Source organism: Colossoma macropomum, unplaced genomic scaffold, assembly GCF_904425465.1.
Source record: "Colossoma macropomum unplaced genomic scaffold, Colossoma_macropomum, whole genome shotgun sequence".
Lineage (NCBI taxonomy): Eukaryota > Metazoa > Chordata > Actinopteri > Characiformes > Serrasalmidae > Colossoma > Colossoma macropomum.
The window spans coordinates 27010581-27027583 of record NW_023494799.1 but is presented as its reverse complement, the minus strand read 5'-3'; the positions used below and the strand labels follow the sequence as shown (position 1 = coordinate 27027583).

Below are 17003 nucleotides of genomic sequence, written 5' to 3'. Positions count from 1 at the left end.
TTGAATATTCAGACTCTTCCAGTGTTTGAGCAAATATGGCACTTTTAACCCAGACTAACAGACACATTTTGTTCAAGGTGGGACAGTAGAGAGAGGCCCTTTATGAAAGGAGCTCATCTGAATTCTGGGCTTTTCATGTGAATCCCCCATGGCGAAAAAAAGCTGAATTCCCTCGGGGGTTGAGATTTGCAGGTTCATATGAATAAGCATGTCTTGAGGTATGTTTGAGTACTTTACAATACGGGACCCTCTTGGAGGGGCAGCCCCTCCCTTGTCCATTTTTTTTCCTCCCCACCTTTGCCTTTTTTGTCTACTCTTACTGTTCTGTTTTTATGTGTTTATTTCTTTTTCTGCCTCTCCTTCAGTCTCTCCATCTTTTTTACGCACCCCTTTTCTACCCACTCTTTCCCTCCCTTCTTTTTCCCAGCTCCTATTTCACCTCTTTCTTTCTTTTTTTTCCCCCTCTCCTTGGCACTGGTGTTCATCCTGTCACCCATAAAATCAGCATAAAATTGACCCAGCTCTGCCAGATCAGATGAAGGAGTTGGACTCGCAGTCCCTGGGGAGAAGCAAATTCAGTTTTGAGAAAGAAAAAAAAAATCTTATAAGACAAGGTCCGTGAAATCTTGCAATGGGATTATGTAACACACCTCTGTCTGCCAACTACCCCATCCCTCCCCCCACAGTCTGTATTGGAGTCATGTTTGTTTGACATTGTGAAAAAAGTCTTGCTGATAATGGAATGTCTGAATAAGACAAAAGAACAGGAAGAAAGACGGAAGAAGATTGTTAGTTTTGAGCACTAATTCATCTGAAAGAGTGGGAAGAGAGATGTTTAATCCCAGAGAGAACTTGTACTCCTGAGAGAGATCTGTACCACATATTGTTATTGGTGAGATTTAAGGTTCACTTAGAAGTAATCATTTGTTTGTCATTGTTGGCAAGCGGTCAAAGCCTGCCAGATTTTTGGGGTAGAAGTCTGATGCCATCAGGGCTGCACATTTATTTAGTTTGTTGATCATCACAATTTTGATCTTTGAAATATTGATATCTCAGGGATGCAAGGTTATTTTGACTGATAACACAGTCATTATTAGGTGATCAATTGTTAAAAAAACAAGCCTAAAATCAAAGAATGGTCCTATCAAAATACCAATTATAAAACTAATCATCCCGATTCTGAAATCCAATTGGCAAAGCTGCATTGCAGGCCATTGTAAAATACTTAATATATTAAGCACACTTAGCAGCGCGCACATCAACTGAATTCTGTATTAATGCACATATATATTAAGAAGTGTTCCTTGTATGGAGTGTGTAACGTAGTACTGATATGTTGGGCCAGACATCAGTGTGCATATGAAGTAACTGCTGCCACACTGCTAAGGAGTTCTATTCTATACCATGCTAAACCAAGCAGTGACTGAATGTACTTTGCATTGAAAAGTTGCATTGGTGAGATTTAGTGTGTTTATACATGCTATAACTGACTAATTATGAATACATTGATTTTTCACACACTGCACTGTACCAAGTCCAATTAAACAGCACCAATTATACTTTTTAATAAACTTTGCAACTGGTTAGTGTTTTTAAGGGCTGACAATATCCACAGTATGCTCAAAAAAAGCGTATTGTGTCATGATTTTTCACAATAATGTTAAAATTTTTCCTCTCCTGGAAAAGGATGGTATGCCCCCTCCAGGTAAGGGGAGAGGACCTGCCCCAGGTGGAGGAGTTGAAGTATTTTGGGGCCTTGTTTGTGAGTGAAGGGAATTGTGAGGGATGTGAGATCAGCCGCAGGCTGGGACAGGCGGCAGGCGGACTGTCGTGGTGAAAAGGCAGCTTTATAGTAGTGTACAGTATAGTATCCAGTAGGGGTGGGAATCTCTAGGCACCTCACAATTCAATTCGATTACGATTCAGAGGGCTGCGATGCGATTATAAAACGATTATCGATGCATCTCGATGCATCTTTTTTTTCTATACAGCATTTCTATTAACTCACTGTGTGAGTTCAAGTTTCAAATTTATTTGTCATTTGCACAACATGTCAGGACATTTAAGCATTGAAATGCTTGTGGTGAGGCTCAGCTAATCACTCTACAGAAAGTAAATAAGTAAAAATAAAAATACAAGAAAAACTAACTGACATATATTAAATATACACAGAATATAGAGACAATATACATTTTAAAGTGACTAAGTGACTCAGTGTTATTGCTATTTAAAGTGACTTGGTACTTTTAAAGCAAAGTATTTGTAATGATCCATAATAAATTTACTTCCAATATCTTTTTTAATAAATCAAATGGAAGTGATGTGGCAAGTAAACTAGAAGGCTCTCATTCAGTGCTCTTGTTTAGAGCACATGAGACGCTGCTGCTACTCATCTGCGATAAAATGCGCAGTTACGGTGACAACAGATCCAGTGGCAGTGCATGTCCACGCAGCATGTTACATCTATTCTACCCGTTTTCTTTAGTGATTTTATAACTTGGGTTTTGGTCTCGTTGTAGAGACGGGGGGATCGCTGTGTCAGTACAGTATCTTCGAGACATACATAGCACGAAAACCCTGTTTCGCAACGACTGAGAACCAGCGTGCAGACTGCAGGTCACATATCAGCGATGCGTTATTCGCATTTATAAGCAGCACAGTTGGTTTCCTGGTACGTTAAATCTCCAACAAGAGACTGTGAAACACTAAACGGTTACGAAGATGAACTCGCTTCTCTTTCGAATTCTCCCGTTCCACCTTAAATGGTGTCGCATTTACATTCGGCGCCTCAGTCAGAATTTAAGGTGGAACGGGAAAATTCGAACAAGAAGCTGGAGAATAAGAAGCGACTTCAGCCTCATAAAACAGTCTAACACATTTTACAATAAGCTGCTCTAGTTTTGAATAAAAGTTTCCTGAGGGAAAGGGGAGCAAAGCGGTAAATTCAGATTCAGAATCGTTCACGTCCGCATCGCGATGCATCTAAGAATCAATTTTTTCCCGCACCCCTAGTATCCAGTATGCAGCAGTTACAATCATGTACCATGCTGCAGTATCACTTGACCACCAGACAATTATGTTCCTTGTCAGTGTCCTTCTCAAGTGACCACATTGCATCAGAGGATGCAATATATCATGATGGTAGCTCTGGCTGCAAACGGAAATATCTGGCCAGAGCAGTACTGTGTTTCTTTGGTGTACTGGAGAAATTCATGTTGGTCACACTCCATAAGCTACTACATGTTACTTTTGGGCACAGTCAGTACTTGAGCTGTATGTATTAAGCTATTTCGAACACATCCATTGAGTCAATGGAGAGGGAGGTGCTTTTGGAGTCTTCCAAACTCCTGTCTGTGAGCATCCATATGTGGTTTTCATGTGTGCGGTGTATAGACTGTATATTCATCCCCAGCTTGTACTGAGGCTGTTGGTTCCTCTGTTTAGCCTGTAAACTTAGATGTCTCAGTTGTTATTGAGCTTAAGGGCCTCGCTAATAATATGATCGTTTGATTAATTGATTGGATGAGTTTTGATATCCATAGACCAACACATTGTGAAGAAATTATAATAATCTTCCTCAAAGTAATGGGTAGGATATGCCTATTGCTGCAGTTGGTCTTAAGGGACTCATTAATAACAGAATTTGTTGATTGGGTCAGTTTTGACCTGTGTGGAATAAAATCTTGAAGAATTATGAATAAATCCTGCTCATAGTAATGGGTGGGCTTTGGTCAGTGTTTAAATAAAAACTATTGATGGAGGTCAGTATTGTCTCTAGATGATAAGTAGGCACAGCATTGTTCATCTGGGGTTAAAGATTTGTCTTGACTAAGTCAGTCAGCTCTGTGAGATTCTGTGACATTTGACCTGTCCATATGGTTTAAGTAAGGGCTGACCTCAGAGCATGATGTTTAATGTATAATCCCAGTATTAGTATTATGTTCTAGCTGTCATTACCTAACCTCTTATCTATGCAAAGGCAACTTTACAGGAAAAGGACAAAAAACAAAAACAATTCTGTGACTTTCATGGATGTAAATGTATTTTGGGGCCACTTCTATTGGTCAGTTCCTCATGAAATGTTCACACAATGTAAACGACAGTAAGCGTTTTCAAATGGTGTACAGAAATAATAACAACAATTCAAGCTGCAGTAATTCTACCAATAATACATCATCACATTTTTCAAGATTGGTGCAATATGAAATTTTCATTGCATGTATGATTTGTATGTCTGTGGGCCTCTGCACGCCTGCTATTAGCATATGCAGAATTCCTCATACTTCTGCTCTGTGCTGCAGTGTGTCGGCACATAGGAGAAGCCACCCTTGCCCCCACCCCCTTCATTAATATGTATGTCTTCTGAATGGTGCGTGGCGTTGTGCAGCCACTGATTAATGCTGTCTGTCAATTGCTTACAGATCCGACAGTGCTGTGGAAGTTCCCCCAGGACTTCGGAGACCAGGTTGGAAACAGAGGAACTTTTTTTTTTTCCCCCCCTTCCCTCTCCCCCCTCCTCCTCCTCCTTCGCTCATTTCTGTTCAAATGAACCTCCTCACCTCATCCGCGACCCCTCCTTTTCTGTATGTCTTGCTCCCCTTCTCTCTGTCTGTCTCTGTCTCTCTCTCACTCTCTCTCTTTCTCCCTCCCTCCCTCTTCCCCACTTTTTCCTACCCCCCCACCACCTCACAGTGAGCTACTGCCGATAATGAAAAGCAGTGAGCAGGTCTTCAACTGACGTACGGGTAATTATCATGTGGCCGTGACAGGAATGAGCATGGATGGAGCTTCACACACTCGCAACCTTCAGCATAGCTGGGCTTCTTTCTCATCCGCCCGCCACAGCAGCGATGTCCCTACCAAAGACGTTAAGCCTTTTATTTTTCAATGCTTTGCTCGTGTCACGTTACACCACTCTTAAATCCCTCTTGAAAGAGCGTGTTGAAAACAGTGGGGGATCCTTTTGTCTCGTCTTATCCTAATAAAACATGTAAACTGATAAAATGTATCTTAATAGATAAATCCCATGCAGGCCATTGCAAATGGGTATTACAAGTGTATTATGTTCTATCCTCTATATCGAAGTAAGGGACCTACAGATTATGTTTGAGAGAATCAGATCATTTATCAAGCCTGTTACTTCTCATCATGTTTTTGTTTTTTGCAGATCTTGATTCTAATTGGCTAGAATTGCCCACTCATTTGTGTTGTGTGAATAGATAAGGACTTACTTCAGAGTATGAATGAACAACCGTGACCACCACCACCCCACACACACACACACACACACATCCTGCCTGTCTGTCCACATTTTATTTCTTCGTACTCACAGCCTAGACGCACTTCATAAAGCAAAACCATCATGGTGACAAAAGCAAGAGATCCTAATGTTGGTTTATGTTTATTATATCCACTATGGCTTTGCTCTGTGTATAATATTATGTAATTTGCACTGATGAATATTATGTGTCTGATTTTGGAATTGCAGCCGATAATTGCAATCAGGCTGTTCTTTTCAAAGATTGGCTCATGAACAAGCTGCTCAAGTGTATAGCATAGTGGATAACGTCACACAAAGCAGTAAGTCACTAGAGGCTGTACGTTACTGTGATTTTATCACGGGTAAAGAGTGTTGTTAGGCATGACACAAAGCGTCAATTTCTCAATAAATAGTTTACAGTAATTAATTAGAACTTCAGTGCTCAATTTTTTGCTCAGAAATGTGTTTGTTTTTCCAAACTGGGTTTAATATTACAAAAGACAGATCTAACCAAAACCAGAGACATTTGAAGCGTGTAAGACATTCAAGTACCATATTCTTTTTTTTATTATTATTTATTTATTTTATTTTTTTACAGTGACTCATCAGTAAGTATTTCAGTTCAAAGCCTCAAACCGAATATGAATGAAGGAGTAGTTCAGCCTGTTAATTATCGTTTAGCCTGTTTGGCCTGCTATCTTTTAGGCCAGTTGTTAAGAAAATAAGTTGTCGGTCTTTCAGCTTAAAAAAAAATGTGGTCTTTACTTCATCTGTCAGTACACTCTGTGTTCCGTGCCAACAGCATAACTGTTAATTCCCAGGACTATTTTTTTTTTTAATTAAATTGACACATTAGTGCAGAAATCATTTGCTGTAAAGTGGTGAATATGTTGAGTATTTTACAACAACTTTCAGTGCAGCTCAGTCAGATTTTAGTATCAGAACAATCTGTTTTATAAAGAAGAATTTATGTCCGTCCGAGCAGGATCACAACAATAAGAGTCCATGGGCAGAACTGCCAATGCCTACATTTGGCCTATTTACAAAAATGACCAAGCAGACGGCAAATCAAGGGAGAACTCATTGAAGGTTTCTGTTTATGTACATCACATGGCACAGCTGGGATTCAAACACAAATCCCAGGACTAAGACCCACCTCTGCACTGCTAAGCAGAGTATTTACTATTTAATTACCTTGGGGGAACCTCATTCGAAGGTATTTAATTAAATGTCTTAGGTTAATAGCACCTGTAAAAAGCCGTTTACTCCTGACTTAAACTGTTTCTCTGTCTCAATACCGTATCGTATTCATAGAAAGCCATATAGGATAGTTGTATTTCTTAATTCTTTCTTCATTCAAACTAGAACTGAGCCATAATTGGAGTCACTTTAGAATGAGTCATACTTGGCCTTAGAGCGTACTCGTTTGTTGTTGACCTAACTACGTAAGGCCGTGGTTGCTGAGAGTGAAGTGGTTCTGGCTTTTACGGCAGCATATTGTGGTCTGACATGGCTGCTGTTTGCTCATGGTCTTGAAAGGCCTGTTAGCAGTTCTTCGAGGACTAAACAGAACGGACTGTTGATCAAAAAAGAGACAAGAAGGAGAAACAAATAAGCGTAAACTACTTGGTTTAGTTCAGTCTAAATGGCTTTGCCTTTCTCATGCACTTTGAAGTCGGAGCATTTGCAGTGATGCTGCAGGCACTGCCTGCCCCACAACAACAATAAGCGCAAGAAGGAGAAAAACAGAAGAAGTGAAAAACTCACACATTATGGTTGGAGAAACTGGCTCATGCCTTCAGAAAGCATCAGCGGTGTTAAAGAAGTCTAGCCTACTTCTTTACACTGGTTTCTCCAATTTTTTCCTTTTCCTCTTTCTCCTTCTTTCTTTTTTTTTTTTTGATTAACGGGATCGTTTCTACGGTAGGACGGCGCTTTTGCTCGGTGTGTACAGATGGATCGGCCTTTTCCACGTCCACATAAAGACTCCCATTCAGTCGCCTCATTACCAGGATTAGGCTCCTTTTCCTCTTTGTGGAGCTGCTCCCTCTGTAGCCGGAGAAATCCCTTTTTTCCTCAAGTTAGCCAGCATATGGCAGCAGCAGACCCAATCTCTCCAGGCCCCCTTTTGTTTATCCTGTTATTGTTGCGGAGCGTAATGACAGTTGTAGGCCGTAGATAGGGGTGGAGGGGTTAGTCTTCCCCAGGGGAGCAAGAGAGAGTGAGCGAGAGAGAGAGAGAGAGAGAGCGGGAGTTAGAGAGAGGGAGCAAGGGAAGAGACAGACAGACAGCAGTGTGGATTATGGAAATATGGATTTTTTTTCTTCCCTTCTTCCTCTCTTCTCTTGCCTGCTCTGCTAGAATAGGGGCTCTAAATAAGCAGAGAACAGACTGGAGGCTGGCACCGAGGGGCGGTGAAATATGAAGTGCAAGGACCTCGGCCCCTGAGACTGCGCTGTAGTCCTGGTCATCTACAGCTGCTATGTGGAGAGGCCAGAGCGGCGGACATTTGAATTGCAGCAAAGCTGTTTTTTGCAAATGAAGGAGACAGATGGAAATCCGAACTCAGATGTCCACCCAAAACTTCAGAAAAAAACAAATTATGAAGAAATGGCAGGCCGGATGAGGTTTTTGTGTGTACGTTTTATGCCAGTCGTAGAGCTGTTATCTCAGTGTTCTTTTCGGAGGGTTGACTGGCATTCCTTGGAAACATTTTAAATCCACTGAAAGCCATTAAAAAGGATAAATTACTGGAAAAATAGGTGTATGTTAGTTGTCCTGTGTTAAATGTTACAGAAAATTCCCCATTTTGATGCCAAATGATGGCATTGGTGTCAGTTATAGATCATATTCATTCGGTGAGGCTGGTGACCCTTTACAAGAAGTCTTATCTGTTAGTCATATGTGTACTCAGGAAGTTACAACTAAAATTTTCTGGTAAATGTGGCAGCGTGTAGGCTCGACTAAATATGAAGTTGTCATGCAGTACATCAGAGGGGAGCCGTCAGGGCCTCTAAGCCTCCAGAGAAGACCTAATGATTCCATTTTGAAGTCATTTTTAGTTCATTATTTATTGTAATTATCATGTATTTTGTTGTTTTAAATTCTGCAAGTATTGTAGTAGTGCTCTTATTTAAATGTTCAGTTTTGGTCGTAAACCCAAAAGTTAAATTTCTGAAATGCCCCTACAAAAAATGATCCAATCAGGATTATTTTTTCTCCACGGGATCTAGGTGGATACAGCCAAGTGAGCTCTCTTAGTCTTAGTTAGCTGTCCATTTTAATACCAGTTTTAATGTACCCTCGTTCCCTAGGCCTCACCATTTCCTGTTGAGATAATTTTAGACACTGTCTTAAGGGCCATTTGGTTATTTATTATCTCATTTGACGCTTGTTAGATGAGCAGTCGGGGGGGGGGCAAGAAATTGAGTGAACATAAGTGTTGAACATAAGCAGCAGAACTCATTGTGACCTGATGTTTTTCACTTTTTCAATCCCAAAAAATGTGGGACAAAGCTGTTTATAAGCCATAGCAGTAAGCTACTATAAAATACAACTTTAAAACTCTAACTTCCAATTTGCTGGACTTTAGGTTGTAAACTACTCCACGTGTTATATACGACTGCCAATACACCACCACTTTACTCTGCTAGCTTGCTTGTTGGCATGATAAAGGCTATATGACTAACAACAACGAAATAAAAACATTACACCACAAATCTACGCCAAATTTATAGTCATACAAACTGATTATTCACAAGTTTTATGTACATGATGTTCAGGCGTCTCAAAAAAAAAGAAACCTCTTCCAATGTAAAGTTTTTGTGGCTAGCAGCTTAGCACACTAAGGCTAACCTGCTGAAACTTCCTGCCCTGTCCTCCCCTTGTGCTGCAGTTGGCCACTTGTATAAAACAGGTGAGTCAAAGTTGGCAAGGGCATGTTAAAAAAAAATATTTAAGTGTTGCCTGTGACCTCAGGAGCTGAACAGAAGGCCTAATGTGTCAGATAAACCACTAACATAGTTAGGAACTGACAGTACAGTCGGCCAATCGGATCTGACTTGCAACGGGTGGGACCAATTTAATCAGAAAAAAAGTTACTCTAGACCTTCTGGGAGTCCTAGATTCATCACTGACTGTGATTATGTGTGGTGCCCTGACCAATGAATTTCAGTAAGACATTAGAAATGGAAAACTCTGTCCTAAGACTCTTCACTGCAGAAGTCACTGTGAAACTGCTGCAAGGAAAAATAAATGTTAATGGCTGTTACAGGCATCAAATAAAACACAGAACGACTCTTACAAGCTTTAAATGTCTGCAGTTAATCTTAAATTGGGCAAAAAAAAATATGTGCATATTGCCGTTAGCTTAGTGCTAACATGCTACCAGAATCCCATAGGGACGCTGGTAGAAAGTAGCATTATTTTTTCTTTGTTTTTTGACCAAGGAGAACCACGTTTGGTTTCCTAAACAACCTTTTAATGCGTGATTCTTTACAGAATTAGTTTTGTTAGATGCTAGTGTGAGGAAAATATTTACAGTTTCATGAACCTGTACATAATTTAAAGATTTTATAACAATTACAGTTTACTTCCAAGCCAGTAACCATTTAGGAATAGATAGATGGCTGTGAGTTTACGTTTGTAAATAAGATTAGAAGCCCACCAGGTCAGTTTCACCCTGATGGCAGTCAATCTTCAGTCCTTAGCGATGCTCCTGCTCCTGAGGCCTGGTCCCCAGAGCACTACAGAGCAAATATTTGTCTGTTTTTGACATAGTGTTCAATCTCATGCCCCCAGTCTGACACTTCATGATTGGTGGCCTCTTCCTCCCCACACTCCCTTATAGGATGTTGATGAGTACCCCAGGGGACAGCCAGCCAGTGGAGCGTCATGCTGGAGCACGGGGGCAGCCAATGCGGTGATAGCTATCTCTTTAATGCTTTAGCTTGGAGGGCGTGTGAGAGATAAGCCATGATGGGAGAACAACATGGCAGAAGTTGGAAGGAAGGGAGGAGTGGCAGGGATTCCTTTTTCTCCTTCAGTGCACACAATGACAGCACTTCTGCACGTGGCCCTATAATGTGCATTCCCTCTGTGCCTTGCATTCTGGGGTTGAGCTTTACCCCCTCCTTCTCCAAGCCCTGAATCCTCTGGGACCTGCCCAAGCTGTGGGTCACGCGCACACCAGCCCTAGTGAACTGGCCTTTGTGCCGGCCTTAGCTGGACCCCCTCATTCAGGCCCCAGTGTTGCTCATGCCTCCTGATTACCCTGACCTCAGGGCTAGCATCATGGGTGAACATGAAGTTGGTACCATTTTTGTTTATTTGTTTAGTTGTCAAAGTCAGAGTCAGAGTCAAATGCACTGGTCATTGTTGTTAGTCTGGGAAACGTTAGGCTTTGGTGTACCGTTGTTAAAGCAATGGTTATATCCAAAAATCAAATGTACACAAATTTTCCCATATGCCTTGGTGTCTGACGTTTGCTTCTTTAGTCTAGCCTATAGCTCCAGTGCACATGTAGCTAATAAGTATGGAAACCTTATAGCCTCCAGTTAGCATTGTGTAAACTGAAGTTATCACTCTCTTGCATCAAACCGCATAAAGGTGTTAACTTACCTCAGATAGACTGTGGTTGATCTGCAGTACTGTGCAAAGGTCAAAGACCATCCATCATGTATTTCATCAATGCCTCTAAACCTCTGCAAAAACTCAGATTTTACAATATTCAGTTTGTCCAGCCTTTGCTGTAATTACAGCTTTAATTTTTTGGAGACTCACTTTCATTTTTTCTGAGAAACCTGCAGGTATATTTTCCCCACATCTTTAAAGTTCAGTCTTAGAAGTTGGTGTTTTCTTCTCCTCATGATCCACGTAATCCCAAACAGATTCAGTGATGTGGAGGCATGGACTCTTCTGAGAATACCAGCAGCTTCTTTTTTGGTCTACCTCGTCTCTGGTCTTGCATGTTTGTTAGGAGTCACATTTTCTCTATATCATTAAATATATTAGGGCAACTTATTTTTTCTTTCCCTTTATGCAAGTGAGCTAATCCTTTTAGAAATATCGTGAACAAAGAGTAAAGGATAATCTCTGGTTTTGCACTGCATAAAATGGATGAATGAAAATTGTATACCTCAGAAGAGTAGTAGCATCCACCTTGAAGCTTAATTTTATTTGTAAATTTTTAGGAAGAAAATTGTGTATATGTGATTTATGGCCAAAAGGTGAGATTCTCATGTCTCATTTTGAAGATTGAAGAGTCTGTCTTTACTTGCTGCCTTCCAGAATAGCTGCTGAACAATTTAAGAATGATTTTAACTCATTTTCTACATTGTCAGAGGTCAAACAACAATTCCTGCTTTCTGAGGATCCAAGTGCATAAGACATGTTAGTGGGATGATGGTCTTCTGCCCTGTCTGCCAAGGAGCATTAATATGCCAAAAGTAGATTAAACCATGGATAGTGAAACTCATAAGAGAAGAGAGAAAAAAAAAAGAAGTGAGAGAGTGAAGAGGTGACTCTGTTGCTACAAGTGTGTAGACTGAGAAGCATACGCACACAGTGAGAGAGAGAGAGAAAGAGAGAGAGGAGAGAGAGAGAGCTCCAATGGGAGATGACAGCTTAAATGCAAAAAATCCCTCAGGCCACTTGGCACTCAATTAATGATGTTTCTGGCTCCACACTTTTGGGGCATATGTGGCTGAATCTCCACTTGGCCCAGATGAATATCAGTTGTATCATAAGAACAAAACCATTCGCCTGTCACTTGCTAATTTATGCAGCGTGGAGAGAATATCTCCTTCTGTGCTTGTCTTTGAAATCAAGCCGAGCCTTGCTGATGGAATAGTTCGCTAATTTTTTTTTTTCTCTGCTGATTTTAATGTGGATTGAAATCATTTGACCTCAGAATTGATGCGTTTTTGTGACTAATTTGGTTAAATAGAAATTTAGTATTCAGCTATTTTATTTTTCTCCCATTGTGTTGTCATTCGGCATAGTTTGATGTGAAATGCTTTGTTGTACAGCAGGTTTGCATAGGCATAATTCTTCAGAATTGGTGATTATTTAATTGTTTATATAAAAAAATAATTAGCATAATGTTTTCTGGTTAAAAGTGATTATCTGCTCTCTCTATATACATAGTAGATATTTAATAGATGTTTCTGAACGTGCATTCTTGAGATTCCTTCTGGTATAGATTCATTGTGACCTGCATGCTAATAGCACCCCCTGCTGGAAACTGCAATACTCAAAATGAGTAATTTATATTAAACAATGACATGTCTTTATGGAGTCACTCTGGAATTCCGCTATAGATGCGTTTGGAAAGCCATTTAGTATTATTTTTTCATCGTTTTCATAATTTCACCCCTCTAAACCAGTGGGACACTTAAGCTGTGCGGAAAATACTGGACATTTTTCTAATATTTTAAGTCACACTCTGGGAAACCCACAGGAGAGATAGTGGGTAATTTACTGTTACCTAACAGCTTTTTAAGGCCCCATTATAACTCACTGTTTAAAGAGTACAAGTGAATAAAACATCATGTGCACATATTAATTAATATTATTTATTTATTTATTTATTTTTTTTACTGATCCTGTTTCCTGACTGTGGACAGTGATCAGAGGATCTTTCTCTACTTCTAAAGGTTCCAGGGCTAGAGCTAGCTGCTCTAGGGTAACATCCAGTCACTTTAGCTTGGTTGTTTTACTGCAGCGAGGCACACTAAAGCAACCATGTGGTGGGTAAAGCTGGCATTACAGTGCGTAGCAGAGAGAACTAACAGGCAGCTTCTTAACAAACCCCAGTTTCCCAACATATTAAGCACGCTGTTTAAAGGTAAGTAAGGCCTCTCTATGTCTCTGTCAGTGTCCCAACACAGCGATTAAGCATCGTCATCATCACTTATCAATCGTTAGAGATGTCTGATTATGTCGACCTATCGCTCAAGCCTAGTGAAGATAGCAGATGTCTGATGCTTTGAATACATTTAAAATCACAGTTATTAAATAACATGGTTATGAATATACTGCCGTTTCCAGGAACTGTATCATAGTTCTGCTATAAGGCATTTTTCTTAAATTAAGCAGGACATAAGGCAAAATAGTCTCCAAAGAATGCATATTATTTCAGATTTACTGCTGTTTGTCTGTTGTCGACGTTGCGTGTATAAACTCATAAACTCAGAAGACATGTGTAGGTTGACTGGTCATTTTGTGTGGTAAATAAAATAGGTAAATTTGCATTGTAGACATTAAGTTTCTCTGCATTGAGCCTTTTCACATCAGACCACTTTGAACGACTTTGTTTGCATCTCAACAATTGAACTGTGCAGAAATTTGGAGAACTTCCTCTTCAAGTGTCTTCATGTATATTCATAGCTGTAGCTTTCAGAAGCCAGAAGGGTACTTGTACTTTTTTTTCTCTTGAAATGCTGATTGAAAGGAAGAAACACACTGTCTCCTTTCACATTTGACCACTGGGTCTTTTGGAGAGCTTTGAACGGCTATTCTGGAGCCTCTCTGCCCATCTTGCCCAGTTTCAGGTCCCTGTGGCCCTGTCACAAACTTGTCAGTGCTTTTACGAGCGGCTGAGGATCAATACTTCACCTGCTACATTTCCTTAAGCAGTCTCATGAACACAGCCCGTGTTTGGGAGCGAGAGAAATGACCTCTGCACTGGCACACCGAATATTAACTTCTTTCCACCTAAGGGTCGACTCGAGAAGCCGTGAAAACGAAGGAGGGTGGGGAGGGAAAGTGAGAGAAAAAGCAGAAATCAAGCACCTCCCTGCTCTGCTCGAGTCTTTTTCAAGTGAAAATGTAACGCCCAGCGTCAATTTGAAACTGCATCGAGCCTCACACTTCCCCTTTAGCACGTTGCTTTGGTCCAGGGGCAAAGTCGGCACTTATTAAAGGCGCATAGCACAGGGTCAAAACGGCAAGCCAGCAGCATACGATTAAAATATAATGAAAGAAATCTCGGTTGGAGGATTGGAAGGTCCAGAGCACACAAAGATTATTTTCCCCCCATTGATCTGCCATTGCATCAGACCGTGGTGCTGAAACGGAATGGAGGTGTGATGCTGTATGCATTTAGAGCCGTATCAGGATATCAGACACTCTAAGTAGAAGTTAACCTTGTGTGATTTTAAGATGGGGTTGCCACATTCGTACCTCTCGCCTTAACTGTTCTAAAATAGCAGAAAACTTTTTAAACTGCAAAATGCAACATCCTTTAACACTATTAATGGGTTGTTGTAATTTGCATTATAAATGAGGAAGAAGCTGTTACAGAAAGAAAGAAGTGGCTGGTTTAGTTACACGTCATCTGTTTCCTGCTGTTCCCAAAGCATTTTACTGTTCTCCAATGATATCTGCTGAAATTAGAAATTAGTAATGTTACCAGGCTGAAAGTGCATTCTGTAGTTTTTATAACCACAATGTGATAACTACCATGCAGTTAAATCCTTTGTATAGAGATTGTAGCTGTCTTAGTATGTTTACTAGTTTTCTATACTGCTTTGTTCTAGTTTCATTGCATCATTAACTGAAATAAAATCGCCTTAATTGGTGAGCCTGCAACCGAAAGGTATTCACATCCCAAGACTGATGGAGTGTACCTGGTTGTGCACTGGGCAAGGCGCTTAACCCCCCATTCTACTGCCAGACTGGGATAGATAGGCAGCAAAATTATAACCCCCCCTTTTGCGGCTATAACAGCCTTTACTCTTCTGGGAAGGCTTTCAACAAGATTTTGGAATGTGTCTGTGAGAACTTGTGCCCTTTCAGTCAAAAGCGCATTTGTGAAGTCAGACACTGATGTTGGACAAGAAGGTCTGGCTTGCAATCAGTGGAAACCAAACTCAGAGAACAGGTTTCTGCTGCTCCTGAGTCCAGTGCCGGCATACTTTACACCACTCCAGCCGTCACTTGGCATTGCACATTGTAATATAAGGCTTCAAGCCATTTCATGAAGCTCCTGACACACAGTTCTTTTGCTTCTAGAGTCAGTTTGGAATTGCGTAGTGAGTGATGCGACAGATGATAGACAGTTTTTATGCTCTGTGTGCTTCAGCACTGGGCAGCCCTGTTCTGTGAATTTGTCACTGAGCTGTTGCCGCTCCCAGGCACTTCCATTTCACAGTATTAGCACAAACAGTTGACTTGGGCGGATCTAACAGGGCAGAAATTTCACAAATTGTCTTGTGGCAAAGGTGGTGTCCTATGACAGCGGCATGGTTAATGTTTTATGTTTCATTGAGCTCTTTATTATGACTCATTCTACTGCCAGTCTTGGTCTATGGAGATTACATCGGCAATGGGTATGGCTGAAACACCTGAATTCAACAATTAGGAGTTATGTCCACATTCTTTTGGCCATATTGTGTATCACTTTAGCTCACTATGGCAAGGCATGTCACTTAATCTTTGTCAGAGTTTCCAAAATTAGAATTCAAGGATGTGTCCAGAATTGAACACCAAACACACAACAATGTGGAAGCCCATGCTAAACAAAGAACATAAATTCTTTGTGAAAGAATTCCCTCACATCAGTCAGAGTGCAGTAATGCCAGCTAACATCTACCGAGTGATTAAACAATGGATAGATGGAAATATCTACAACCAAAAGCTTATTTGCCTTGTTGGCTTAAGATGTTAAAACAACTTGCTAACAGTAAACTAGCTGACAAAAAGTAAACATGCACACATACAGACAAGGGGGTGTGCCGTGTAGTCATGGTCTGTAGCACCACTGTAGATGTTTCCCACAACTGTTGGCTCCAGCGAATGACTTGGTCTCTTAAAGGCCGACACTTTTTGAGGGAAAACATGAAAACTGTTCCACTGAAAGGGGCTAGAAACAGCACCAACTTGTGATGTTAGTCAGCAGCTGTGAAATGTTGAAACAAAGGTACTTCCCCGTTTATTTTGGGTATGTATTTGCTTGGGTACGCTACAAAAGCTCTTATTCCTGCCATCATTGTTATTGTTGTTTTAGCAGATGCGGCTTAACCCAGCAAGCAGTAATTCCATCAGGAAAAACCTGGAAAAGTGAAAAGAGACTATTATGATGGAAACACATTTCCGAAATAAATAATGTATATGCTATTTAACAGATCACACGTTTACCTTTTTTGCCTGGCTTTAGCTACATGACGGAAAGCAACAGGTTCCAATGAACTGACGAAGAAGTTAAAACATATCTTAATCCTGTCAAAGACTCTCATGATGTAAATATTAATTTTATAGGCATAATATGGAACAAAACAGCAAAAGCTGCCTAATATTAAAGATTTATCTGTAAACTCTGCTCATATCTTTCAGAAATGTTTCACCAGACGTGACGTAGAAACTTTATTCTGTTATGTGAAGCTGATTGAAATTCAGTCTTATTTGTAATTTTTTATTTTTTGGCAATATTTCAGCTTTTCACCTGAATTCAGTTCGACAGCTGGATGGAAACCCTGGCTATTGAGTTGTTTGTTTTTCTTTCTTTGAGTGTTATGTCAGGACCGTACTGTGGAATTTGACAGCATCCACCCGTACCTGCCAGTTGTTTGCTTTATAGCTGAAGATACAGGTTGGGGGGATCCTGCTCCATTCGTAAAGAGAGCTTTAGGTACAACCAGGCATTGATAATCATAAAACATGAGCTTTCTCTGTATTGATCTGTCCATGATGTGCCCACAGAGGCGTTCTTTCAAAGGAACTTATTAAATTATATGGAAGAAGT

At 40.5% G+C, this 17003-nt stretch overlaps 1 protein-coding gene across 1 annotated transcript in view; it reads left to right on the top strand.

Annotated features, from left to right (window-relative positions):
- Positions 1-17003, top strand: part of dennd1b (DENN/MADD domain containing 1B) — a 131833-nt gene that overhangs the window by 30356 nt on the left and 84474 nt on the right. The window contains 1 exon segment of the mRNA XM_036585923.1: positions 4422-4465. Within this exon segment, the coding sequence (XP_036441816.1) occupies positions 4422-4465 (44 nt within the window).